Consider the following 27,938-nt stretch of genomic DNA (forward strand, 5'->3'; position numbering starts at 1 on the left):
TGTGAGGAGACACTACGACTAAGGCAACTCAGCCAAAAGCACTAAATTAGGGGCTTGCTTACAGTCTCAGAAGGTTGGTCCATGGTGATCATGGCAGGGACTGTGGCAGCAGCCAGGTCGAAGGCACACTGCTGAAGAAGTAGCTGAGAGCTCACATCTAATCAGCAAGTTCCAGGCAGTGAGATCATAAAACTAGACCTGGCATGAGCTTTTGAAATCTCAAAGCTCACCTCCAGTGACACACTTCCTCCAACAAGGCCATGCCTACTCCAGCAAGACAACATCTCCTAATTCTGCCCAAATAGCTCCTCTAACTGGGGATGAAACATTCCAACACTTGAGCCTATGGGGGGTCATTCTCATTCAAACCACTACATTGCCCTAGAGCTAAATATACCTTACAGCTGCTGATCTGCAGTGCTGTGCCAGTCACGGGGGACAGACACCTTATGCTAACACAGTGTCCTAATCCCTCCTTCCTGGCCTTGTGTCACTGCTGCCACTCATTTCTGTTACACATGTGTACATATGTGTGGGTGACACACGCATAAGTAGCCATGATCATGTACATTGTTATTCTGAACAGATAAAGAATCAGAAGAATTGGGCAGAGAGGTGGCTCAGTGGGTAGAAGCATTAGGCGGGCAAACCTGACAGCCTGGACTCAGTCCCTGTAACCCACAGTGCCAAATGTGGGGCTAGAGGTGGCTCAGCAGTCAAGAGCATGGCTGAGTTCAGTCCCCAGCACCCAAGGCAAGAGGCTCACACCACCTCTAAGGCCAGCTGGGAGTAGGAGGGGTCTGGTGCCCTCTCTGACCTCCAAAGGCACCTGTGCTCATGTGCACATATCCACAGAGACACATACATGTAATTTAAAATAAAAATTTGAAAGCCTTTGTTGTGTCTTGCTAGGTGCCCGCCCTACTCCATATTGTTTTCCACCTATGTTCTCATCGTGTTGACTCAAGCTGCTTCAGCTTTTGGTCTGCTAATCCCAGTGTGCTTACTGGGGCTGGTTACTCTGTTCAAACTGTTTTTGCCTTTATTTAGCTTTCCTTGTGTTTTCATAGCTAGAAATGATGCCCCGTAAAGAAAAATGTAAGTGGGCCTTACTGAAACAGGGGCAGGCAGAGGAAGGAGAAGGGGGACACCCTCTAGTCCCTGAGCCTTGGGACTGTGTCTCTTTTCTCCTGCTGTGAGCCGTGGGCAGGGTGGACGGGTATTTCTCTTGGCAGGCTCTGTTAGGATCCACTCTCTGCCCTGCCTGTGTTAAAAGTGTAGCTCTGTAACTCACCTGCTGGAAGCAGAGTGGGTTTTCTCTGATGTTCACTCTGAGAACTAGTTGAGCTCTAGGCTGTAGAACTCACAAAAGCCTGGGGCCTTCTTCCTCCTGGAAGGCTTCCCTGTCTTTCCTCTGAGGCTTCCAGGGCTCCCTCTGTCTGTTACAGTGCAGGTATTCCCGCCTGGTGCAGGTTCCCTCTGACTGGCTATTTTCTTCAAAATTCTGCTTAGTCTGCCTGAGACTTCAATGTAGGAAACAGATTTTTGCTTTGTGACCTCAACTAAGTAAATGTTGCAGAGGTAGGTGTCATGTGTAGGAGGTAGGTGCTGTGTGTAGGAGGTAGGTGCCGTGTGTAGTTCTGAATCATCATGCGCAGGGAAGCACAATGCCTAGACAAAAGTGACTTTTAACAAGAGCTTTCCAGAAATTGCACTTACATCCCCATTAAAAATATATAAGCTGCTGGTTAGACTGGGGTGTATGTTTTGTGCGGCCCTTGTTGAAGAATAATAGACAAGGGGCTGGAGAGACGGCTCAGTGGTTAAGTGTGTGTAGTGTTTTTGCTGAGGACCCTGCACTGATTCCCATAAAGCACATTAAGCCACTCACAACTACAGTAACAACAGTGTCAGGGATCCAATTCCCTCTGGCCTCTGTGCACACCTGGCTCATGTGGTGCACATAAATTCATGCAAACTCACATGCATAGAAGGAAGGGAAGAAGGGAAAAAAGAAGGAAGGAAAGAGAGGAAGGAAGGGAAAAGAGGAAGGAAGGGAAAAAGGAAGGAAGGAAAAGGAAGAAGGAAAGGAGGAAGGAAGAAGGAAAGAAGGAAGGAAAGAGGAAAGGAAGGAAGGGAGGAAGGAAGGAAGGAAAGAAGGAAAAATAATCCATTTGCTTTTCATAGATGAAAGCTATTACATTGAGCCAGCTCAGTTGGGGAATGGTGCTTGCTGTCAAGCCTGATGACATGAGTTAGGTTCCTGGACCCCACCCCACATGGTGGAAAGAGAAAACTGACTTCCACAGGCTTTTCTCTGTGTTTTGGCAAACATACCTGCACATGACTCTAAATAAATGTAATAAAATATTTTTTAAAGAAAAACATTACTTCTTATCGTTATGAGATCAGAATCCCTATGAAAGCCTTCTCCAGAGTAGCCCTGAACTGAAAGGCTTTGGTGGGCTTCAGTGCTTAGCTGTAGACTATGGATTTGATGGAGCAGAGAGCAAGAGTTAGCACAGTCTCAGATGGAGATATGATACTACTGGCATTGTTTCTACAAAGACATTCTACCATCTTAGTCCAGAGATGTGTTTCCATATATGTCATAAATAACAAAAACCTACTGTGCAAAATGGTTAAGCAAAGGCTCATATCAGGAAAGGACAGGTATCACAGAGTGAACATGGAGCCAGCGAGTTGGCTCGGGAGTAAAGGTCCTGGCCACCAAGCCTAGCAACCTGAGTTCAATATCCAGGACCCAAATGATGGAAGGAGAAAACTGACTCCCACAGGTTGTCCTCTGACCTTTAAGTGAGCACCTTTATGGCAGATTGGGCTAGGGTGGACAAGGGTGTGAGCAGAAGTGGGTGGGGTGAGCAGAAGCAGATGATATGCACCACTGCTTTATTTAGGGGAATCTTCCCAACCTGTGGGAAACTTGCAGTCTTAGGGCTTTGCTGCTCAGCACCCTTGTTAGCTCAAGGGTCGTGCTGTGCCTTGTGTAGGTTGGAGGTTACTGTTAGATGCACTTTATCTTCCTCCCTTCCTTCGAAGCTCTTCTTGTTTGTTTGCTTTTATAGTTGTAGCTACATTCCATCCTCTAAGAAGACTAAGCCCCTTCTAAGAGGAGAAAGGCCTAATACCTTTCACGAGCTGCTTGGGTTCAGCAGTTTAACTTGCAGCACTGGAGGTCCCTTCGTGATTCCACACACCCCAAGAGGATTAAGTTTTTCCACATATTTTCTAGCCAGCACTGTTAAAGCCTCAGAATTAAACTGTCCACCCTGGTTACAGGCTGTCTGTCCTTCGTTTGTCCTTGCTGTCCTTCCTCCGCTCACAGGTTTGAAGGGTTACACAGTGATCTTTAGAAACAAGGGCTTAAAGTCCAAGAGTTCAACAAAGATCCAACAAGAGGTCCACTTGCACTAAGTCGTCACCAAATAGGTCAGATGTGGAAGCCCTCTGTTTAATTTGAATGCTTATTCCTCTGAGACACCGGTCTGATTTGTGAGGAATCTCATTGAGGGTGAGGGAATCCATATTTATTAAATGCTTTCTATTTTTTTTGTTGATATTTATTTATTTATTTATTTATGAGACAGCAATTGCTCGTACTGTAGACCAGGGCTGGCTTCAAGCTCAGAGATTAGAGTGGCTAGGATTAAAGGCATAAGCCACCATAGCCCAGCTCTTAAGTGATTTCTGAAACCCATGCATTGGGCTGTCAAGCTAACGACTGTGGCTGAGTCAGGCTGTTCAGCTCTCCAGGTCTCCCAAGGTGACCTGTAGCCTGTGGATCCTTTTCTCCCTGCTTGGGCTCTTCTCGGCCCCCTGGTTTGGTTTGGTTTGGTTTGGTTTAGTTTGGTTTGAGACAGAATCTACTATGTAGCCCTGGCTAGCCTGGAACTGGCAGTGTACACCAGGCTAGCCTTGAGTATATGGAGATCCCCCAACCCTCTGCCTCTGGGATTAAAGGTGTGTACCACCATGCCCACCTTTCTCAGCCCCTTCTTGATGATGTCAGCTCTTTTTTTTTTTTTAAGATAAGATTTATTTATTTATTTTATGTTTGTGAGTACACTATACCTGTACAGATGGTTGTAAGCCTTCATGTAGTTGTTGGGAATTGAATGTCTAGGACCTCTGCTTGCTCTAGTCTGTCCCGCTCGAGGTCAACTCTGCTCGCTCAGTCCCTGCTTGCTCCAGCCCAAAGATTTATTTATTATTATGCATAAGTACACTTTAGCTGTCTTCTGACACACCAGAAGAGGGTACCAGAAGGGGGCATCAGATCTCATTACGGGTGGTTGTGAGCTACCATGTGGTTGCTAGGATTTGAACTCAGGACTCTCAGAACAGTCAGTACTCTTAACCACTGAGCCATCTTGCCAGCCCGCTGTCAGCTCTTAAGTATCTCCTATTTTTATCCAGCTAGGGAACCCACAGATGTAGCCTCACTCACCTTTTCCCTAAGCCAGCCTGTCCTGAGCAAGCACTTAGCTCAGTGACCCAGCACTGCTGAGATACCTCCCCTGCCCACCTTCCTCCTCCAGCCCCAGACCCTGACTTTCCCATACATCTCTGCCTCTTCTTAACTTCCATACTACCTGGGGCAGGGGAGCTGGCCCTGAACACTAAGCCCACCTGCACTTCTTAAGCAGGTTATACTCATGGTCTGAGGGCAGCTTTATGCAGTATCTGTAGTATGCTTGAATCTGACCTGTGGCTAGCCACAGGAGACCATGTGGACAGTTCTGCTAGTGGCACCATACCAGCACTCAGCCTATTTTGAGATTTTCAGATGCAGAACACTGAGACCATTGAAGGAGCCTGGTTTCCCCCTTTTCTATCCTCCCTCTATCCTTTAAACACACCACTATATACACAGTCTGGATATTGGCTTTGTTTAATATATTGCTATATCTTGGAAGTCAATTTGTACCAGTTGTTCAGAGCCATGTATGTTTTATAATGACTTACAGGATATGCCACTGATTGTAAGTGTGGCATAATATGGCTGCACAGTCCCCTGTCAGATATCTGTTTTCAAGGTTCTTTGCTACAGTGGTTTAGTGAGCAATCTTACATCTGTGTTCATGCTACAGACAGCTGCCTGGAAACTTTCACAAGTGAAATTGCTGAATTGTGGTATTTATGCTTTTCCAAAAGGAGAATTTTTAAAATTCTACTTCTTGAGTTACTGCGTCTCAGCTGTCTGTTCACGTGTCCACTGACTCCTGGGCGAGCCCTCAATCTGCTGTCTTTTTCACGCTCCTCTGCCTGTCTCTTCTGGGTTCTAGAACTTTCTAGACCCTGCATCTCACTGCCTGCGCTTCAGTTGACAGCTGCTGTGATCACTGGGTATGACAGTCATATGTTTTGCTTTGAGAGCTTTTCTTCTCTGTCAAGGCAACTGGCCTGTCATCTCTGGCCTTTTATGTGAAGGCTAGCATGCTTATGAGAATCCTGTCCACATTGACTGTTCAGATGGACTCTCACAACAGGTAGTCATGGACCTAGAGCCCAGACATTGTTAGCATTGTGGGCCACCCCGAGCATTCCTCTTCCAGGTACAGTCTCTCCATAGGCCACCTCAATCTTGAATTAAAAAACCCTAGATTAATTTCACCTGTTTTTATTTTTAACTTTGTATAAAGGTAATTGTGACCTGAGTACAGGGTCCTCCTTCTGTAATATTTGACATGTATATTTTTAATTCCTGTTGCCATATAATCTTCCATTCATTTCGCCATCCATTCTGAATAGTCACTTACTTCTGCCTGCTGATGCTTCTGTGCACATCTTTGTTCATATATCTAAGGGCACATAAGTCGTCGGCTTCTACATGGTCTCCTCTGATACTGTATGGGAGTCCCAAGTGTCCCAGATCCTGACTTTATAACCCCTTTGGTGGGTCTTGATCACAGGATGTTGAGCATATTCTTGTGTTGATTGCCCTTGTGTGTGGCACTCCTGTTGACATTTGCAGTTCCATTTCTAACAGCTACGTTTTACCGTGCGTTCTTGCTAGCTGGGATGTCAGATTTCTAACAGACCATTTTGTCCTGCCCACTCCCTTGACTACTTTCCATTTTTCCTGGGATCTTTCCTCATCTGTTACTTATTTTGTAACAAGTGAGTCTTGGGCCCCGTAGCTTGCGTCTTGTAGAACATTCACTGAATTTGCATGAAACTTACTTTATCAGGAAAGTTGGCATCTACACAGATGTCATGACTCTCCCAAGCAGATGTAAAGAGTAAATACTCACTCCTCCTATATCCTTTCCTACAGATGTTTTTAAGAGAGAGAGAATGACAATGTGTGTTTATATGTGTGTGGCCATCTGTCATGTCTTTATGTGAGTACAGAGGCATCAGGTGGCCTGAAGCTAGAGTTAGAGCCAGTTTTGAGCCACCTGATGGTTAGTACTAGAAGCTGAACCCAGGTCCTCTGCAAGAGCAGCTGCCCTTAGTCACCGGACTCTCCAGCCTGTCAAATAGCGTTTTACACTGCTTTATTTTCTTTTTTAAATGTTCTATCACATTCATTCATTTACATATAGTTAGTTGTGTGTGGTGTGTATGAGCAAGTGTGCATGTGTGCTTGTGCCAAGGAGTGCATATGGAGGTCAGAGGACAACTTGTGGGTGTCAGTTACTTCTACTCTGTGGGCCCTGGGGATCTGACTTGGGTCATCAGGCTTGGTGGTTGGCACCTTTGCCTGCTGAGCCATTGCCCTGTGTTTAGCAAGTGCTTGTTAGAAATCAGAACCTTTGAAAGCATATCTACCACCATAGTGCATTCCCCTTTCTAAAAGTCCCAATGTTTTGCAGGTTCTTGATCAGTACGAGCGAGAAGGATTCACCTTCCTAGCGAAGGTTTTTAACTCCTCACATTCCTTCTTAGAAGACTTGACCGGTCTTACCCTGCTCCATCAAGAGACCCAAGCTGCTGAGGTAAGAGCACTTCGCTTCTGTCCTGAGGACTGAGGACAGAACCTGCCTGACTCTTGCCTTTGTGAAAGAAAATAGAGAGATTGACTTTGACTTCTTCTTCCTGAGAGCAGGGAGCACCCTGGTATGCTAAAGTGTCTGCCCAAAGCACCAAGAGGGCAGAGCAAGTCTGGCCGCTGATTTCCTAGCATTCCTTGTGTTTCTGGAGGGTATGCTTGAGTCCAGCTGTTGGTAAACAGTTTCCTTATAAGGGCTCTGTCAGACACATCTGTTAGGGAGGATCCTGAACTCTGGGCTGTGTCATCAGAGAAAGCATGGATGACTTGTTGACAGTCTAGTCAATCTTAGGTGCCAACATTGGTCTGCTGTGAAATGTCCCTGTCTGGCTTGGGAGCTGTGCAGGTCCCCACCCTGAATGAGGGACAGCCATAGGCTGAGAGTGAAATCAGGTTCTCACAGTGAACTTGCTTTCCCCTGAAGGGGGTCACGAGGTGAATTGAACCCTCAAGGCACTGCCATGGCTGTGCAGGGAAGCCCCTGCCACCCCTATTCTGAACACCTGGTTCAATCTCAGACATGGCTACAGAAACACAAGTCTTGATCATTTATAATCATCCCAGGAGTTATGTCTCTACACTGCATAGGAGGCCCCAAGTAGTCAGGAAGTGGCTGAGCTGGACCAGTCCTGGCCAGCCAGTGGAATAAGGGCTGCTATTTGGAGGGATGTGATGAGCTCTGAGTGAAGAAACCTTTGGAAAAACCAGAACAGGGCTGCTTGGACTTGTGAGCAGGTTTGGGTGATTTTCAGGCACACCCAGGAAACAAGGCTGTCCTCTAGCACTTGCTTAGAACTGAAAGTGATTTATCTCTAACTTGCTCGATGCAGGGTCATTAAACAGATGTGATCTTTCACTGATGTCTGGTACTTAAAACCCCTGCAGAGAGAGTCCCTCATTGAGAGACAAAGCTGTGCCCTAGGGCTGAGACTGGGGCCCCAGGCGGGTTTCAGGGTATGCTAATGGCAGCTGCCATTGCCTGAAAGTGCATGAGACAGAACCTGCAGGTCTTTGCAGCTGTGACATCACTGACGAGATGGGGAAAGGGATTTTCCAAGTCACCCAGAAGAGCAGAGAATTCCTCTGATCTCACCCTAGAGACGCAAACAAGATGTCAGGGTAGTGGCTCAACCTTTGATCACATTGAGTTACTCTGTTTTAGTAGCCCAGTTGGCCCAGAGACCCAGAGAAAAAGAGGTTCCAGCGAGCCTTGGTACCAGTAGGCTGTGGGCAGGAAAGTAGAGCCTCATCTGCAAGCCTGAGTGGGTTTCTTGTTAGTTTGCTTGCTTGTTATTTATTTTAAGTTCTTCACTAAGTTAGCTCTGGGGTCTTAAATGTCCCATAACATTGGAGGTGAAAGATAACAAGTCAGCCAGCCTATGACCCAGATGTGGCTTACAGCTGTGGTGTTTTGAAGCTTGCCCTGTGTTAAATTTCGAAGAAAGCCAGAATTTTAAAATTATGATTTTTACATTAAAGTCTGAAATTTTCAACTTCTTTGAAAAATGGAATCTGGCAACTACAGGTGCATGCTTCTTGACTAGAGGGAGCCACACAAATGATGCATTTGACACAGGCTTTCCTGCATAACACGTGTGACGCGCTGAGGATGCAGCTCGGTGGTAGAGTACTTTCAAGCATGAAAGGGCCCAGCTGGGTCCAGTGCCAGCACCGCATCAGGAAAGTCTATAGAAACACAGTCATGCCTGTCACGTGGCTCCCGTTTCCTCTCCTGGAGACAGATACAGCTGCTGTTTCTTCATCCTTCAGCCATGTTCTGGGTTTATTTCATGTTTTGCAGTTGACAGTCCTCCTGGGAGTTTGGATATGTAACCCTTGACTTGCCAAAGCTCTAAATAGAAGCTTTAAACGAAAAGCAAAAATAGTGTCCTCACCAGGGGACCTGATAATAGCAAAAATCATTGTCCCACTCAGGACAGTGAAAAGAACTTGTGTGAGAGAGAATGAATGTGTAGGTCTGAGAATTCCTGGGGATACAGCTTACTAGTAGAGCACTTTCCTAGCATGTGGAAGCCCAAGCCTCAGTTCTTCAGGGTAGGAAGATCAGGAGTTCAAGGTCACTCTCTGCTTATAGTGAATTCAAGGCCAACCTATACTACCTGAAACCTTATCTCAAATACAAAACAAAGCCAAAAAAATCTATTTATATAAATATAGTATTTTGATTTTTATACTTATTTTTGGTGCTCAGTATGAAAATCTGAACATGTGTATTTTTTAAACACAACCTCATGAAAATGGTAATCCCTTCCCTTTTGGATGAACTGTTTTCTTGGGCTTGGTGTTTGCAAAGAATCATCAAAGTAATATGTATTATTTCATCATATATGTTGTCTATAGAAAGATTTAATCTTTTGTGGTGCTGAAGCTCAGAACCATGTGTATGCATGCATGATTATGTGTGTGATTTAAAAATTACTACCCATGTCTGAAAGTCTGCTGCTTGTACCATGCTGGTTATTAGGGTAGGGATCAATGAGACGGTTATGCTCATGGGCTCATGTCCACTGTGAGAAGCAAAGGTATTGACAAGGAGCTGAGGGGCCATCAGAAATGTTTAGTCATATGTATGCGGTCAGTTCCAAGACTCAGAGAGTCAGGATGTAAAAAAGCCTTTTAGGAAGACAACCACCATTCCCTTTAGCCCTTTAGGCTTTGTTTTGTCTTGTTGGTTTTTGTTTTTGTTTTTAAGATTTATTTATTTTATATATGTGATTACACTGTCACTGTCTTCAGACACACCAGAAGAGGGCATCAGATCCCATTACATATGGTTGTGAGCCACCATGTGGTTGCTGGGAATTGAACTCAGGACCTCTGGAAGAGCAATCAGTGCTCTTTACTGCTGAGCCATCTCTCCAGCTCGAGCCTCTTAGTTTTAAAGGATGAGAAACTGTCTTTATAAACAAAAGCTGGATTTTATAAACTGGAAAGCTGGGGAGGAGAACACCAATGCCCTGAGCCTTCCCAAGTTACAAAGCACATCACAGCCACAGAGCTCATCCCAGCTCTCCTGTACAATTCTGTCATTTGTAGTTTTTGTTTTTACATACAGGGTCTCACTGTGTAGCCCTGGATGGCTTAGAACTAACTACCTGGAGCCAAGGCTTGGTCTTTATACATATAACACCACAGAGATCTGTCTGCCTCTGCCACCCAAGTGACAATCCAAGTGTTTTTATGTGGACTATATATGGAGGATTAATTTTATTTAACACTGAAAAGTTAAAAGAACTTAGGAAAGGCCATTTGCCATGGCCTGTGTTTCATCTTGGGGCCTTGGACAGACACCCACATTCTTTGAATCCCATCTAGGTGTCAAATGGTGTTTTCATTTTGCCCATGGGATGTTAGAAGTCCCCACAGAGGAAAGGCCCCACTTAACCTCCTGCATGCTTGAAGCATGGCCATGTGTGGAGGATGCTTTCATGCTTCACCTTTGAGGCCCAGCTTCCTGAGAGTAGAGCTGGCCCATGGAGACTGGCCTTGACTCTCTGGTCCTTCCTCCAGCCTCTTTGCAACCTAAGGAAATGGGAGTTGCAAGTTGATGGACCATATCATGTCTCAGTCACAGATCTGCTGAGGAGTTCCTGGAGGGTTGCTTTAATTGCTGGATTTCCTAAGGAAAGTCTCAGTCTGACTCAAACATGCAGATGCATTAGCCTCGTTTTATGAAACTGGCTCAAGTTAGCCTCTGGGGTTTTTTCTCATCCTGGGACAAAATATCAGTTTCTGTGTTTTTATTTTATTCCAACTGTGGTTTCAGCATCGTGCTCTGAGAAACACCAAGATACATTTTTCTACTCCATCTAACTAAAGTAAAAGGATGACTCCTAAGGGAGCTGATGAAACAAACCATCTTGGTCCATCCTTGAGAGATTGAAATTTTCAGATCCCATAGCCAGAAGCCAGCATTCTCCTGCCTCCCGGATTAACTAACTCCAGGCTCTCTGCCCCTCACTCTGGCCTCTTGACAACACAGGACAGTTGCACCATGGGTGGTGTCAGCACTGTCCATCCTTAGCATTGTGGTCAAGGCGTTTACATCCTCGGGCTTTTGTGAGGCAGCATCCCCCTTGCAGATTTACGCAGTTACTTAGTGATAAGGGGGGAGGAATGTTGACTACCAACTGTTAACACAGGCTGTACAGCCCCTTGCAGGCTGGCAGCCACAGAGAGGGCTGCACTGACAGATCCATCCAGAGCTGAGATTCAAACTCTTAACTCACTGGGATACAGAATTCTAGAAGGTGGAATGTCTGTTGTCCTCACAGCAGAAGTCACAGGAGAAACATGGCAGCTGTATGGTGTGACTTCATGGGCAGAAAGACTTCCTGTTCTGCTCAGTCAGCCACGCTGTTAACAAGTGTTTCTGCCCGGCCTTTGCACTTACCCCAAGTTTCTGGCCCTTCGCCCTCACAGCTGGTTTTGATTTGGTTTCTGTGGAATAGTTTTTTGTTTTGTTTTGTATTTAACAACAGTCAGATATTTATGTACAGCTTCATCAAGAGCCTCTGATGACAAATAAGCCTTTGGAGGCCAGGGGAGGCTGTGGGAAACCCCCGTGTCAGCACTCAGACCTGTTTGCAGTGGAGAGAGTTCACTATGGGAACTCATGGGCTTGTTCAAGCACCTAGCCCTGTCTTCCCAGAGTCCTCTGATAGCCCGTCTCCCCGGTCTGTCCTGGGATGGTGCCCTGCACTGAATTTTCCTTATGAAGCAATCCCTCCAGGTCAGCCTTGGCCCTCTCTCCTGAGTGAGGGGAGGGGAGGCAGAAACTGCAGGCACAGAGCCAATCGCTGCTTAGTTTGGAAACTGGAGCCTGTCTTTTGAAATCCAGCTTGGCAGCATCCCATTGAGAACTCGCTGTGTAAAGTGTGTCCCTTTTATTTGCTGTCAGAGTTATCTGTAGAAATGTGAGATGTTTATATATGTGGGCATTAGGGACAGTCCTGCTGAAGGGTAGACAGCAAAGTCTGCGTGGAATCCTGCCTTCCAGAGAGGAGGCTGAGTGGCGCAACCTACTTAGAGGCCATGGCAGAGAGAATGGGGAAGTCACATGCGACACACAGACAAGACAGCTGAGCAATGGAAGAGAGGCTCTAGTCCTCCTTAAACCATGGGAACACAATCCTTTTTAAATTGTGAGACTTGAGTCCTCTTTCAACCATGAAATTCAAGACCAAAAGACATTAAACCATAAAGACTTCAAGATATTACATTAACCTAAAAATATTTTTTAAACTGAGTCAGTCATGTCAGACAGGAATTTTATCTATCTGGCTTTGTCTGACTGGATCCTCAACTTTGATTGGCAGTTGTATATATCTTTAAATCATGAATACATTAAACTAACTGGATGCATTTTGAGTTGGAGGGGCTTTTCACGATGGATTCTGTGAGCCAGAAGGTGGAAAGTGAGTGAATTCCTAGAACTAGGTAGCACATAGGCCAGGCACAGCTGCCCCGACTTCCTGACTCAGCGGTGCGGGGACCCTGGGGTGTCCTTGCAGCCTGTGCTGGCCTTGGTTTTCTAGGGGCTATATTTTCACAGCTGATCCTTCTCATTTGCAAGCAAAACAGCTGCCTCATGTTGAATTTGGGGAGATTCCATATTTCAAGACTGCAAAATTAAATAGATTTGTAGCTCTGAGATTGCAGGTCTGAATCTTCTGCTTTTCAGTTGCGCACGAGGCTCAGGGGTAGAGGGGACAGCAGCGAAGGTGTGTGCCTGTTACTCCAGTATCTCAGCTAGTGTTCATCAGCTCTGCCCAGCTCCTGCTGCTGAGGAAGCAGAGAGGCCCAGCACCATGGGACAGTGCCATGGTGCTGGGGGAAGGAGGATGTGAGCCACACAGGGCTTGTAGCTGTAGGGACAGAGATGACACATGCTTCTTTTGTTTCTGTGGAATCTCAGGTTCTCATGCGGGTGGGGGTGGGGGGCGCGGGCAGGCAAGAGCAAACATTGGTTCTCAGAGATTGGAACTCCAGGTGTAGGGCAGAAAAAGCAGAGCAGGGGTTCCATATGTGCCTGTGTCAGTAGGGCCTCTGAGACTGTACTGTAGCCACCAACACACTTCTCTTCTGGATATGTCTGCAGTCACCTTATGAGGAAGAAGTACCCATTTTACAGATGAAGCTGTAGAGGACAGAGGAGTAACCAAATACACTGCTGACATGCTTTTGAACTTCACTGGGTAAAGCCTCCATGTACATGGTAAGGTTTATAGTACAGGTCACTGGCCAGAAGCAGCGAGAACAGAAGCAGGGTGTCGAGATGCAGCTAACTCACAGGGAGTCTCTGCTTTCATACTGAGCCTACAAGTTTCCACACACAGAGCACTCTGCCCATCTCACCCAGACACATTCTCTGGTAGCTTGTGTATTAGGGTTCTCTAGAATCACAGAACTTACAGAATAACTTACAGGGAAATTATTGGAATGACTTACAATCTGCAGTCTAACTATCCCAACAGTGGTTAGTGTGAATGGGAAGTTTATGAACTTAGTAGTCGCTCAGTCCCATGAGGCTAGGTGTTTCAGCTGATCTTCTGTAGAAGTAGATTCCAACAGATGTGCAAGCAGGCAAAGAAAAAGAAAACCTTCCTTCCATTGTCCTTATGTAGGCCTCCAGCAGAAGGTATGGCCCAGATTAAAGGTGTGTACCACCATGCCTGAACTTAAGCTACTCTTTACTTGGAACTTGCTCTGTCCCGGGCTGGCCTTGTATTCATAGATCTGCTTGCCTCTGTCTCCTGGGGTTAACGGTCTGTACCACCTTGCCTGGCCTAAGCTTTTCATGACCACTGTGCTTCAAGATCTGGATCAAAAGCCTCAAGATCTAGATCACAAGTGTGCCCTCTGTTTCCGGATTGTAGTTCATTCCAGCAAGTTGACAACTGGGAATAGCCATCACAGCCTGTCTCTTTGTGTGGTGGCATCTGCCACATCACTGTGCCTTCTTACTCTTCCACTGGCTTCTAAGAGAATCCAAGGGTCCCTGAGAGGTTTGCCTCACCAGTGAACTCATGACTCGCCTGGGGACGAGTAGAAGTAGATTCCAACAGGGGAAGAGCAGGTCTGAGGAGTTTTCTTTCTGGGCTTCCATCTTCCCTAAACTGGAAAAGAAATCAAGAGCTGGCCACCACTTGCACTTACAACGCTGTGTGGTTTTTAAAAATGTTACCAAGCTAGAACTAGGTAATAGGTTTTTGTCGTTAGTCTGTGTGCTGGGCCTGCTGAGTCTGCACTTTGCCACTATCCCCATTTGCAACCCCTTATTTTGTTTTAGTATTTGTGTTTATCTTACCTTGAGCCTCCTTGGAGGAGACCCCACCTAATTCTGCTTGGCATTTTATTAAAAGGAAATAAACTTGGCTTTGTAAAAAGAGTTTTCAAAAATAGTTGATATTCATAAAGGATTACACACATAAAATATTTGTGTTGTTTCTGTCAGACTTGAGCTGCAAGCATTGATTTCTGAAAGCATCAGCTAGTTTGTGTTTCCGTGCCCAGATACTTGTTGATACACTCTTCCCTCTGTCCCCCTCCATTGCCTCCCCTTTCTTTAGTCAGTGACCTGTGGCAGTAGACACCAGTCCATGATAGCTGAGCCTACTTCAGCCTTAGCAGTGTAGGCCTGAGGATCTAGGATAGGCCAGTCTGCAAGAAGGCCTGGGATTTTCATGCTAGAGGTAGAGGCAGGATTTCCTCCTGAGCCTGCCACTGTTTACATCACTTCCTGTTACCTGGGCCCAGCTGGGGTCTGAGATTGACACCTAGCTACAAAGGTGTTGGCATACTTTTAAATACTTTTAAAATCTTTAAAGATGGGGAGCCAGTAAGATGGCTGCCATGCAAACCAGCCATGCTGAGTTTGAGCCCTGAAACTCATCCTGGATCTCAGAGCTTAAATCTGTGTTAGTTTTCCTACAGCAAGACGGGGAGGGTGAAGATCCTGGAGGTGTCCAGGACCCATGTGGACCAGCTAGCCTGGAGCACACAGTCAGCAGTGACGATGAGGTAGAAATAAGAAACTACCTCAAAAGTGTCCTCTGATCCCACACATGTACCGTGGCACTCAAGCGCCTGGAGACATACACACATATGAGTAGTGGGGGGAGAGTAATAATAATAATAATAATAATAATAATAATTTTTAAACTTAAAAATGAAATCTTTAAAAGATGATACAAATTTAGTTAATGTAGTCTAAGTACAACTTTTTCTCAGTGTTTTCTTAAACCAAAAGTGACTTCTTTTTTTTTTTTTTTGGTTTTTCAAGACAGGGTTTCTCTGTATAGCCCTGGCTGTCCTGGAACTCACTCTGTAGACCAGGCTGGCCTCGAACTCAGAGGGCCATCTGCCTCTGCCTCCCAAGTGCTGGGATTAAAGGTGTGCGCCACCACCGCCTGGCCAAAAGCGATTCTTAATATGTAATGCCACAGACCTTTGAACTTTAAGCAAGTATTAACCAGCCTAGAAGTGATTTGGGTTTTTTTTTTCTTCTTGTTGTTTGGTTTGTCTGGTTTTTGTTTGTTTGTTCTGTTTTGTTTTGTTTTTGAGACGGGGTTTCTCTGTGTAGCCCTGGTGTCCTAGAACTTGCTTTGTAGACAGACCAGGCTGGTCTTGAACTCCTAGAGATCCACTTGACTCTGCCTCCCCCAACCCCCAGAGTGCTAGAATTAAAGGCATGTGTCACCAGGCCCAGCCCTGGAAGTAATTTGTATTTGTATTAAATGAATTTTAAGATGTCAGAATAACAACATTGTCAGAATATATGAAAAAACTGTGTGAAAGATAAAAGGTCTTACTATGAAACAGGCTGTCAATGGCACACTCTTACTGGCTGTTTGGAGGGTAGCTTTTTCTCTGGTGAGTCCCCAGTGTTCCCTTGTGCATCAAGGCTATTGATCTGTAGACATGCCAACCTCTCTATAAAGCAGGAGAGCATTTGCATGGATCCTGTGCACATTCTTTCCAATGCCTGGAGTCATCTGTCCATCACTCATGAGCCCTCAGATGGTGCCAGTGACGTTCAGGTATCACACCGTATCTCTTAAGGAATGGTAAAAGGAGAAGGTGGAGCACGCTACAGACTCAGCACCGGGAAACAGAAGCAGAATCGCCATTTCAAGTCCTGTCTTAAAAATCAAAACCATATCTAAGCACAGTAACACTGCATGTCTTTAATCCCAGCCTTTGAGAGGTAGAAACCAAAGGATCTGCAGTTCAAGGCCACCCTCAGCCACATAAGGAGTTCAGGGCCAGCCTGGGTTATATGAAACCCTATCTCAAACAAAACAAAGCAAAAATCCTGTCCATGCTCAGTGCAGAGATGCTGTTTTCCATCTGCACTTTATTGAGTTGTGGCTGTGGAACCGGAAGGCATGGAGGCTTGCAGTCCATCCTTCTGTTGCTGTGTGGTCCCTGACTTTATTCAATTCATCCATCTTGTCTCAACCTGTTTCTTTCCCCTTGAGATCTGCCTGGGACCCCTGCTGAGCCTGCTAACTCGAGCCCTCATCTCCTTTGAGGAATGGGTTCTGACTCGTTGGACCCAGGTGCACAGGCTTCTGACAGGGCCACATGCCTCTGAGGGGGGAGAACTTGATGCCCCAATTGCTTTCAAGACATTTAAATGACAATGATCAAGGGAATCCCCTCCTGCTTGGCTCTCTTTTTTTTAAATTTTTTTTGTCTTAATATTTTAAAGTCATCCACAATACATGCAGAAAAAAATATAATGGGTCCTCCATGGCTTCATGAATGAAGTGTGATGTAAACTCGCCCTTCCCAGCCCATGTGCTGCTTGCCGCCTGCAGTCCTGGTGGCCGCTCCGCACACCCTGTTTTTTCATCGTTAACTCTAGGGAACACGTCCTCAAACAATGAATGCATTTCTGTCCTGAACTTCCGTGAGTGGAATTGTGGGACATCTGCTCTGTGCTGTGTCTGCAGTTTGCTCTGGTCGCCATGCGCCTTTCCCTAGTTAGAAAGTCCCTCTCTCCAACACACTTCAGGGCGGGGACAGGGTCCTGCACTGCCCGTCACTGTGTCAGTGTGTCTGTCATGAGCTTAATAATAATGCTGGATAGAGTCAGTTTTTGTAGGGCTACCAACCAAGGTCATACCTGTGATTTGGTTTTTTTAGCTACCCAAACTCAGGTTTCACTCCTTTATGGGTAGATATCATCCCCACTTAGACACACACTGTAGTGGGATATTTAGAAGTGGCATTTTACCTGGCATTTACTCTGGAGTGATGGCCACTTAGCCTTTTATAAATAATCAGTTTTCTTATCTGGGAGTTATGGGGTTGCTCTTCCTATGGGAACTTCAGACCCTTTGCATGACCTCAGCTGCAAGACATTCCTGGCTAACCAGGAATGTGTAACAATCAATAAAAGCACTTCTGCAAGACTGCTCTGGGTTCAGTCCTCTGAGGCTGTCCCACCTTGCTGTTAGCAAAGCCTTACCACATCCTCGAGTGTCTCTCTTTCTTTGGTCATCCACGGAGCTTAGGATACCAATGATATGCTGTTTACCTGGGATCACAATTTTTGAGTCATCGAAAATGTGCTTCATCAGATCATGACAGCCTGCTTTCCAGCAGCATTTGGGCCAGTGTAAGCTTCTGTAATTCCATGTCCTTGCCAAATTCTTGGCACATCATATTTTGAAATTGTCCCCAATCTGTTAGACTTGCAACATTCTCACATTAGAATGTTGATCCCCACTGTCCTGATTACCAGTGTGGCTAACAACTTAGATTTGTGATTGTTTGGATTCCTCTCTCCAATGGCTTGTCCCACTGTTTCAACTCTGAAGTTTCTGGCATGTTCTACTGCATTAAGAAGAAAGCACAGTAGCGTGACTTAGTTATTCACTTGAAAAATATGATGCGGCCTGCTGACTGCATTCTAATTCCAGATGAGCCGTGTGCCTTGGTCAGAGTCCCAAGTCCTCTCTATCCATGTTCCCATCAGAATTGTCAGGGAGTTTTTCTGGAAACATGTAATGCTCAGAGCACCCTGTACCACTTGCATCCGAAAGGTCAAAGATGAGTTCATCTCAGTCAGTCTCCTATGATGAGAGAGCGAGTCTTCACCACCCAGGTTGAACAGTTTTGATTGTCCTCCTCATCCACACTCTGACTTCTCCGTGGAACTCTCTGGTACTCTCATGATGAAAGAGGAACAAGGGAGAGACCCCTTCACTGCATCTATAGAGAGGACTGGTGCCAGCATTTTAAGCACTGCTTCAGAGATGGCTAGCTACCCATCCAAATGCACTGCCAGGAAGCCATGAATGAGCCTCGGAAGAAACGGCCGGCCTTATGCTCTGCCCTTGGTTCATTCAGGAATAACTGACGTTTGACTTCCTCTTATAAGATTCTGTAAGACTAGTTTGTCAGTGATGGGTTATTTCTCTGCTGGTTGAAATGAGCCAATTTAAGCCAGATTAGAATATGTTAAAGGCAGGTTTATTAGAAAGCTGTTCTTGGGTGAGTTTACTGACTCCAAGGACCGAGGCCAGGGAAGTCACCATGGGGTGGGGGTGGGGGGGACTGAGAAAGAGAGAGAGAAGGAAGGAAGAGGAGGAGGAGGAGAACAACAATAACAACAAGCAGCAGTAGCGGCAGCAGTAGCAGCAGCTGCAGCAGCAAGCAAATGCAGGGGTGGGGGAAGCACCTGAGCTGGAGAGTTCAGGGTTGGGGCCAGGGTATGCCAGGTATGCTGGGAAACCTAAAGGCCAGCTCTGCTGTGGTTGACGTCAATCAGTCAGGGAGCTGCTCAATTCCCAGCACATGCCGTGGTCTACATGAGCCATCCATGCTGGGTGGGTTGGTAAAGAGCATGGCCATCCTGGCTGGGGCTTTGTGAGGCTGGGGGAGATTATTTGTGGGGGCTATGGGAGAGCAGTGTGGCGCTTCATAGTCACAATAGAGTGATAGAGTGCTCCAGAATCTATCCACTCAGCTACTCCAGAGCCCTCTGCCAGTCACAACCATGTCGCCTGTGGTCAATGTCCGACACTTGTGTCATAGCTGGTATTTATCAGAGAGTTTTCTGCATTTGTGCATGTGGTCGCCATAGCAGCCATCAGTGAGACACTCCTTTAGCCCTCCAGACCTGGACTATGAGTGACAGAAGCCAAAAGCTCGACCTACATTTAGTGTCAAAAGTAACTTACTGCAGGCATTACTTCAGGAAAAGGTCCCACAGAGCCCAGTGACTTCCTGAGGAACAGATCTCAAGGAGGCTTTTGACTCCAATGTGCAGGACATGATGAGGACCCAGCACCAGACCCTGCCACCACAGAGATGCCCGAGGTCCTGGAGAGCCCTGAGGAGATGGATGTAGAGGCCCTCGATTCTGAGGACTTCCTGCCCATGCTACAAGTATGGCCATGAGGAGCAAGGACCTGGGAAGCCATGATATTGTGGTGAAGCCTTTAGGTATTTGACAAGGAAGAGAATGGCACTACCCTGGGAGGCGAGACCCATCATGTCCTTTTCTCACGGGGTGAGGAATTCACAGAAAGTCGTGGAGACGCTGGCAGAGCATAAGGACAGCAGCACTTGTATTAACCATGGAGAGTTCTTCCATATGGCCCCGATGGCTGAGGATATTCCTAGGTCCTGAGCCCATGCCATGCTGAGTGAGATTTCTGTGTGGCTGTGGAGGTTTCCTATTCTCCTGTCAGGACACCTCTTCCATCTGGTCTCCTTTGGGTGATGATTGCCCTCAACATTCACCAGATGAATTTGCTCTTGTTACACCCCCACTCCAATATGTAATTTCACATGAAATCAAGCCGGAGGAGTTTAGACTGGGGGCATCTCATGTCAAGGCTCTTTATGGATTATCTCTGTACTCTCTCTGACAATGGGTTCTTCTTGTTTCTAGGTAGCAAGAAACTTGGGTTTAGACAATTCTAAAGTACTATTTTTCTGCAATAGCTCTTTTTAAAAAGCTATCATCCACAAAGATTAAATCACATGACTTCTCTGAACCTTTCAATGGGCAAGAAAGGGCTACTCTGGTTGGTCAGTTTGAGGTATAAGGCTAAGGTAGTGACGTGATTGTAACTGACAGGCTCTCTGTAAGAGCATGAATGCAATGAGCAATGGGGAATTCCCAACCAGGGAGGGGCTGGTGTTAGTACTAGCACTCACGCCCAAAGTCAGTCATGAGTCCACATACTCTTAATTTTACTCCCACATTTGCACCTGCTCCCCACTTTGTTAGGAACAATTGAAATTGGGAAGTTTGGTGCAGATCATGAAATTCCAGTCCCCAACCTGCCACCAAGCTGGACTTTACTCTATGAATTTACCCCCATCTTGTCATCTAACCACAGACACCAAAAACAAACTCTTTATTCAGCCAGTCTCTCAAAGAGTTTGCTGTGAGGCCCCTCAAGGACTTTCCCTGGAGTTATAGCACAGTGTGCCTTCTATCCCCACAGTCCTGGAGTTATAGCACAGTGTGCCTTCTATCCCCACAGTCCTGGAGTTATAGCACAGTGTGCCTTCTATCCCCACAGTCCTGGAGTTATAGCACAGTGTGCCTTCTATCCCCACAGTCCTGGAGTTATAGCACAGTGTGCCTTCTATCCCCACAGTCCTGGAGTTATAGCACAGTGTGTCTTCCTATCTCCACAGTCCTGGAAGTGTCCATGTGGATTGGGACCCATGTACTGGTCCTGCCAACATCATGGGGCAGGACCTCTTGGACAGCAAAGGACCACACCCTGCCCTTATATTGCTCCGCTGTAGACTTCAGAGGGAAGGGAGTCAGAGGTCAGTATGTGGTCTCATCTCTGTTCAGATGGCCACAAGCAAGAACAGTGTCTCTGCCTCCAGACCAGTGTGGAAATATGTCATGAGCAGCAATCTGGGCCTCACACCCATGAACGATGTGGGGTTATGGGCCCCAGTGGAGCGTTTGGTCAGGAGACAGCCGGAGCTGTTGCTGCTGAACCAATTGTTCCCAGATGTCAACTTCAGCAAGCACCTCGCTCTTCCCCTGCCTGAAGGTGCGGGGATTTCTTGAGGCCATGGAACAATCTGTAAACCCGAGCCAGTTTCAATATGATGGAACTTCAAGATGTCCCCTGTGCCTGTATGACAAAGCCTTAAGAGCCTCTCTCCCCTTCCTTGTGTTTTTTATATCAGCATAATATAAATAAACGTGTAGCAACCAGACCCCGTGGAGCCTCAACAGTTCAAAAAAGGAGTTGTCAGAGGGGTCAGGGATGGAGGGCAACTGTAGCATGAACAGTCAGAAAAGGTTTGGGAGTTTGTCTTATGGCCCTGCAACCAAGAAGCACCAGCCTACTGTCCATAGGAAGTAGGTGGTGTTAGAGATAAATAAGGGACAGGCTCTGAGATGTTCTGTGTGAGAGCACAATTACAGACCTGGGGTGAGCGGCCAGGTATGGGGGCCATGGAGGCTTGAAGGGAAGGAGGAGGAGAGGTGCTGAGAGGGAGGGGAAGGGATACCATGTAGTTTCCATAGACCACTGGCAACTTTCACAAACCTTAGAAGGAAGTGATCCTGGGTTAGTGTTTCCTGCGTATTCTTTTGGTTATGGCTCTCCCACTAATGAAAAACTAGACCCTAATGAAGCACCGATTGGCTGGCCAGGCTCAATTCAGCACATCACTTCTTTACAACCAAATGTTACTTTGTGGGGGGCACAGAGCCCCCATCTTCCCTCCATCACCACCCTCAGAGACTACCCGCCCTCAGAACCTTGTACAGTGGTCTCAGGAAAGACACCTTAGCTTCTGAGACCCCATGTCTATTTTGCTGTGTCAAGAGCCTTAACAGGCTGCCTTGGGATGGCTGAGAGCCAGTGGTGCACACAATTTCAGCCAGCGCTCTTAAATCACTGAGCCATCTAAACCCTGAGACTTCACACTTTTCCCTGTTTCCGAGCTCGACATATCCTCTGGAGTTACATAGGCTCTGGCTTTTTGAATTAAGACTGAATTTCCCTTTGTCACTTTGACTGAAGTTGGAAACTCCCAAGTCTCTGCAGTTGGTATCTCCAGTGTCTCTCAGTAGATAATTCACACTCAGCTCACGCTCTCCTGCTTGTCTCGGTTCTCACTGATCCCACTGCCCAAGCCTGACCTTGTTTTCAGTAACAGAGACACTTTGGCATGTCCTCCTTGGATATTTGATCAGTGTGGCCCAGGATAACATTTGACATGTTGCTGGAGATGGGGTAAGAAAGGACAGAAGGCAGATTTAAAATAACCTAGAACATCTGGTAATTTATCAAGTTTTTGGGGGTGGGGGTGTTGGAGAGGCTAGGTCAGTCCCAGTAATGGCTGAGGAGGGAGGTGAGCCCCCATCAGCTTGTGCCTGGTGGAGCTTGTTGACTTAGCAGCTGACAGGGTTCACCCAAGGAAGCAGTTGACCCGTGCTTCTCAGTGCCACTGGGACGAAATGGCCTCGCCAACTCATACCAGTGGGGCCTGGGGCTCTGTGTCCACAGAGAAGCCCTGGGATTTACACATGCAGAAGTGTTTTGGGCACTGCAGGCAGGCCCCAGAGTTGGGTCCCTCCCATGACCAGAGCACCTCATAAGAACCAGCACCCCTGGAAAACATGGTAACCCCTGCAAAGAATGGAAGGTGCTGCTGTTAGAAACTGAGCAGGCAGAGTCAACAGGTCCCAGAGACACGGAAGAGATGAGCCCTTCCCAGGGACTCTGAGGGGAGTGGTTGGGGGAGAGCGGCCGTGGTGTGTACTGGCTTACCTTGGAGGCTAAGGGAAGTGGTGCTGAATTAGATAGTGCTGATGGCTGTCCAATTCTGAGGCACTAAGCCCCTAACGGCACCTCACATGGTGGGTTTATGGCCTATGTGTGCTAAAATTGAGACCGTAGAAACTTAGAATACCCAAGATACAAGATACAAGTTGCAAAACACATGAAACTCAAGAAGAACGAAGACCAAAGTGTGGACACTTTTGCCCCTTCTTAGACTTGGGAACAAAACACCCATGGAAGGAGTTACAGAGACAAAGTTTGGAGCTGAGATGAAAGGATGGACCATCTAGAGACTGCCACACCTGGGGATCCATCCCATAATCAGCCTCCAAATGCTGACACCATTGCATACGCCAGCAAGATCTTGCTGAAAGGACCCTGATATAGCTGTCTCTTGTGAGGCTATGCCGGTGCCTGTCAAACACAGAAGTGGATGCTCACAGTCAGCTATTGGATGGAACACAGGGCCCCCAATGGAGGAGCTAGAGAAAGTACCCAAGGAGCTAAAGGGGTCTGCAACCCTATAGGTGGAACAACAATATGAACTAACCAGTACCCCCGGAGCTCGTGTCTCTAGCTGCATATGTAGCAGAAGATGGCATAGTCGGCCATCATTGGGAAGAGAGATTTTGCAAACTTTAGATGCTTCGGTACAGGGGAACGCCAGGGCCAAGAAGTGGGAGTGGGTAGGTAGGGGTGTGTGGGGGGGAGGGTATGGGGGACTTTTGGGATAGCATTTGAAATGTAAATGAAGAAAATACCTAATTTAAAAAAAAGATTTAAAAAGCTAAAAAAAAAAAAAAAAAAAAAAAAAACCGAGACAGTGAAACCCATGGGAAAGCTCACTGAACACTTAGCCATAGCAGGGTTAATCTGCAAAGCAGAGTCCCTGTGCTGACCTAAACTTGCAGAGTCTTATGCCCTGTGTTCCCCTCACTCCGCATTATCCCTATCCTGATGGGGACTAGTTAACACAGCTTACTTTCATAGGCCATCCACAAAGCCTCAGTAAGACCATGGATCTAAGGGCTCCTAACTTCAGCTTACAAATATAAGTAAATCAGCATCTTTTTCTGGGGAGGAGAGAGGTTTGGTGTTGAGACCGAGTCTCATTAGCATTCCTTAATGCAGAACAGCATCTACATGGTACCAACAATGATGTTCAGTTGACCAGCATTTACCATTGCTGTGAACTCAAGCCAGGACCAGCTTCTATTTGCAGGCAATGTATACCTGTGGCCACAGTGAGCCCAGGGACAATCCACTGGGGACCAGGCTATGTTACTACTGATCATACTATATGTTAAAACCCCCAAAGGGTGGAAGAGACAAATGATCCCCTGTTTTAGCAAACATGGGTATGTACAGTTCTGCAAAGTGTGCATAGAGCTGCTAGCCTGAAGCCAGAAGGTTCCCTCCCTGAGTTATGAAAAGAGGGTGTGGTCAGCTTTGAGCTAAAGTGGCCAAGAGTTTTCTAGATACCCAAAAAGAGGATAGGCAGGACCATAAATAAGCCTTCTTTCCATGTGATCTGGCCCTGGGTGGTGTTCTTAAGCATGGAAAAGCCTATCCACAGCTTTGTTAACACTTTTTCCACCTAGGAAGAAGCCAAGATGTTTCAGAGTCATTCTGAGTAACCCAGAGCTGTCTTTGAGAAAGATAACTCCAGAAAATTCAGAGGGTTAAAAGGCAGTAAAGGGAATATGTCCCAGCCACTGCTATCCCAACAACAGCTGAATCTTAGCATGTAATGAGAGAGAAAGAGACAGAGACACAGAGAGAGACAGAGAGAGACAGAGACAGACAGAGACTGCTTGCTGGCAGCGGGGAGGGAAGCAGGCAGAGAGGCACTGTTTAGAAGACCTTAAAGGACTGCAGCCGCTGTGGCCAATTTTCCTCATTTCAGTGATGTTCCAGATCCCTTGTCTTCTGTGGGATAAACTCATTTAGCTCTCTCATGAGTCATCTTGCCCACAGACCATCTCTCTGGAGGAACGCTCGGGAAAAGACGCGCTTCACATTGCATTGTATGAGTTGGCAGTGGTGTGTATGCCTCCCCAGGGCGGCCTGAGATCGGCTTGCTGTGTCCACACATCAGGACGCACAAGGTCCAAGCTCACCTTTGGTGACAGGAGAGTTTCAAAAGAGGGCAGCTGGAATCTGAAGTAGAGGCAGACATATAGCCCAGTCCGAGGACCAAGTCTGCCCAGGTTGTTTCTTAATTCTAATCTGAGCTGATCTGGAACAGGCCTGCATGAGGCAGATCAACGGGACAGAAGTGTGCATGGGTTACTGGGTTTTACATAGGCATGGAACCCTCACAACAGAGAAAAGAACCAAGAAAATGCCCGAAGCTGAACGTGAACCCCAACTGCAATGGTGTGGAAGACTGTCCAAGTTCAGGGCTGGCCTGGGCCACACAGCAATGATCCTGTGTCTAAAGAAAGAAAGAGAAGAGGCGTATAGGACCTGGGATGACGGTTAAGAGCACTGGCTGCTTTCCCGAGGTCTCAGTTTCAGTTCCCAGCACCCACGTGGTTGCTTACAAGCCACGGGTAATTCTGGTTCCAGGGGATCTGAGTACTTTTCTGGCCCCTACAGGCACCTGTATGCATGTGTTTTCTTGTGTATATACTCACAGACACATGAACAAAAAACAAATCTTTCTAGGCATGGTGATGCACACCTTTGACTCAGGAGACAGAGATGGGTATATCTCTTGAGTTTTAGACTAGCCTGGTCTACATAGCAAGTTCTAGACCAACCCGAGGGATAGTGAGAACCTACCTCAAATTTAATAAATAAGTAAATAACCTTTAAGAGAGAGGGGATGGAGAGAGAAAGCTTTTAGACCTTTTGAAAAGAATCAATAAGTTTGTGGAAGAGGGATGGGCTAGGGCAGTAAACGAGAGGCAGGCCCCAGTAGGAGATAAGCATTATCTACATGTTACTACTCCAGGTGATGTTCCAGATGCTGACTTACGCAGATCTACCCAGAATGGATGGCAGTTTCTGATAATGAAGGTCAATTTCCTTTTGTCAGCACAGGGGTAGCATCTTCCTCACAAGAATTTTATGGCTTGCTACACATAAGGAAAGGAGCACTGAGATCACCCACCATCTCTGTAGCTGCCGCTCTAGGACACCTCCTGCCAGAAACCATCTGTTTGCCAGTGTTTGTTGGGGCCACATGTCCTTCACCCCTTCACTGAAGTTCCCCGACAGCTGGCCCTGGTCAGCTGGCCCTTCCATCTGGAAGGCTTCTAAGTTTCACCGATGTAACCTCTCTACCCAGGGCTTATGGGAAGTGGGCAGGAGAAAGTAGCCTGCGTTAGAGGAGGTTGCTTGGATAAATGTCAGCATGCTACCACTGAAGTGAGCTTCTCCATTCATGCAATAGTCTCTTGACTGTTACTCTGACTCATGTGACCAGCCACTTTATTCAGGTGCCCCTGCAGAGACACTAAGTTCTTGAGGACAGAGGCACTGGGTTCTGTCCTAGCAGTGGAAAAAGCAAAAAGCAACCCAAACAAACAAAACCCCACAACTTTGCTACCAAATGGCTCCCCACTGATTTCCTCCAAACAAGTACTCTAAATTTACCCCAAGAGACCACCACACTCACAACCTCATTCCCCACTCCTGTGATTTCCTGATGGTGTCACCCCACCCTTCACTCAAGGAAGATCAGAACCTTGGCCTTGAAGCCCAAGATGTAGACCACATTGAGCAAGAGCTACAGCGCTGACTATCAATCAGACATAGGGCATCAGCCATGCTGGACACGCACCTTACCACTGGGCTATGCAGCCAGCTCTAGGAGCCAGAATTAGGGCATGAATCTCAGCAGTGACGTCTGAGCCAGGGAAGCCTTGTGCTGACTGAGTGTGGAGCCCACTCAGGAATGTGAGCCCCAGCTCGGGTGAGACTGACAGCATAGACCTGGACTCCTGCTCGTCCTGCCTGGGCTCCTGGGCTCCTGGGCTCCTAAGCCCACACGAAGCTTTTTCTGACTCTTGGAACTATAAACGGTGACTCTGTCTGGGGCCATCATTGACACCTGCCCGCCCTGTGGCACAGCACCTGGCCTGAAGAAACTCCGTGTAGGCTAGCAGAGAACATTCTCACTGGGTTGGACAAATGTGTTACACACACACACACACACACACACACACACACACACACACACACACCTTGAGATCCTTAGCAGATCTTAGGAATCTTTTTTAAGCCCAGATGCTTTACCATCATTGGGCTTCTAAAGGATTGCCATTTTCACTTGGGGAAGGGTAATCATCTTAACTGAGATAGAAAACATACACCTTAGGGATTTCCCTTTTAAAATGTACATTCTTGCTGGGCAGTGGTGGTGCAGCCTTTAATCCCAGCTCTTGGGAGGCAGAGGCAGGCAGACATCTGAGTTCAAGGCCAGCCTGATCTACAGAGTGAGTTCCAGGATAACCAGGGCTACACAGAGAAACCCTGTCTCGAAAAAGAAAAAAAAGTACATTCTTGGGGCTCAGGTATGTAGCTCAGTTGGTGGCGTGTTTGCCTAGTATGTACTTAGTCCTAGGTTTGACCTCTAGTATCTCATAGAATCAGGCATGGTGGGTGGTGCACACCTATAATCCCAGTGCTCAGGAGATGGAGGCAGGGGAATCATGAGTTCACGTTTATTTTCTATCTGAGATAGGTGAGTTCACCTCAAGAAGTAAAATGATTTAATCTGATAATTTAAAATATAATCACTATGTTGTATGTTCACTATCACTGTTTGTTTAGAGCAGTTTCATTGCCTCCCCCAAAACACAGCCTGGAGCAGATCACCTTCTTCTGCCCTCCATCATGCTCCCAATCTGGTTGCATTACACTGAGTGACCAGTAACTACTTTCTGTCTCTCTATATAGATCCCCAATCTGGACGTTTCATAGACACGGTATCCCACAGTAAGCGGTCTTTTCTGGCTTCTGTCTTTTGGCATACAGTTTTCAAGGCTCATCTTCACTGGATCATGCATCGGTTCTTTTTCTTTTTTTTTTTTCTGCCAAATACTATTCCATTGTGTGGACAAAGCACGTTGTGTTTCCCTTTTCATCCAGTGGTGGGCATGTGG

General features: G+C 46.7%; 1 protein-coding gene across 5 annotated transcripts in view; it reads left to right on the forward strand.

The window, feature by feature from the left end:
- Atg7 (autophagy related 7) overlaps positions 1-27,938 on the forward strand; it is a gene marked incomplete at its 5' end in the record, with an annotated part of 217,478 nt that overhangs the window by 126,991 nt on the left and 62,549 nt on the right. For all 5 annotated transcript variants that reach the window (NR_166516.1, NM_001253718.2, NM_028835.5 and 2 more), the window contains 1 exon segment: positions 6,840-6,962. Coding sequence is in view for 4 of the 5 variants with exons in the window: in NM_001253718.2 (NP_001240647.1) it covers positions 6,840-6,962 (123 nt within the window).

The sequence above is a fragment of the Mus musculus genome, chromosome 6, assembly GCF_000001635.26.
Source record: "Mus musculus strain C57BL/6J chromosome 6, GRCm38.p6 C57BL/6J".
NCBI lineage: Eukaryota > Metazoa > Chordata > Mammalia > Rodentia > Muridae > Mus > Mus musculus.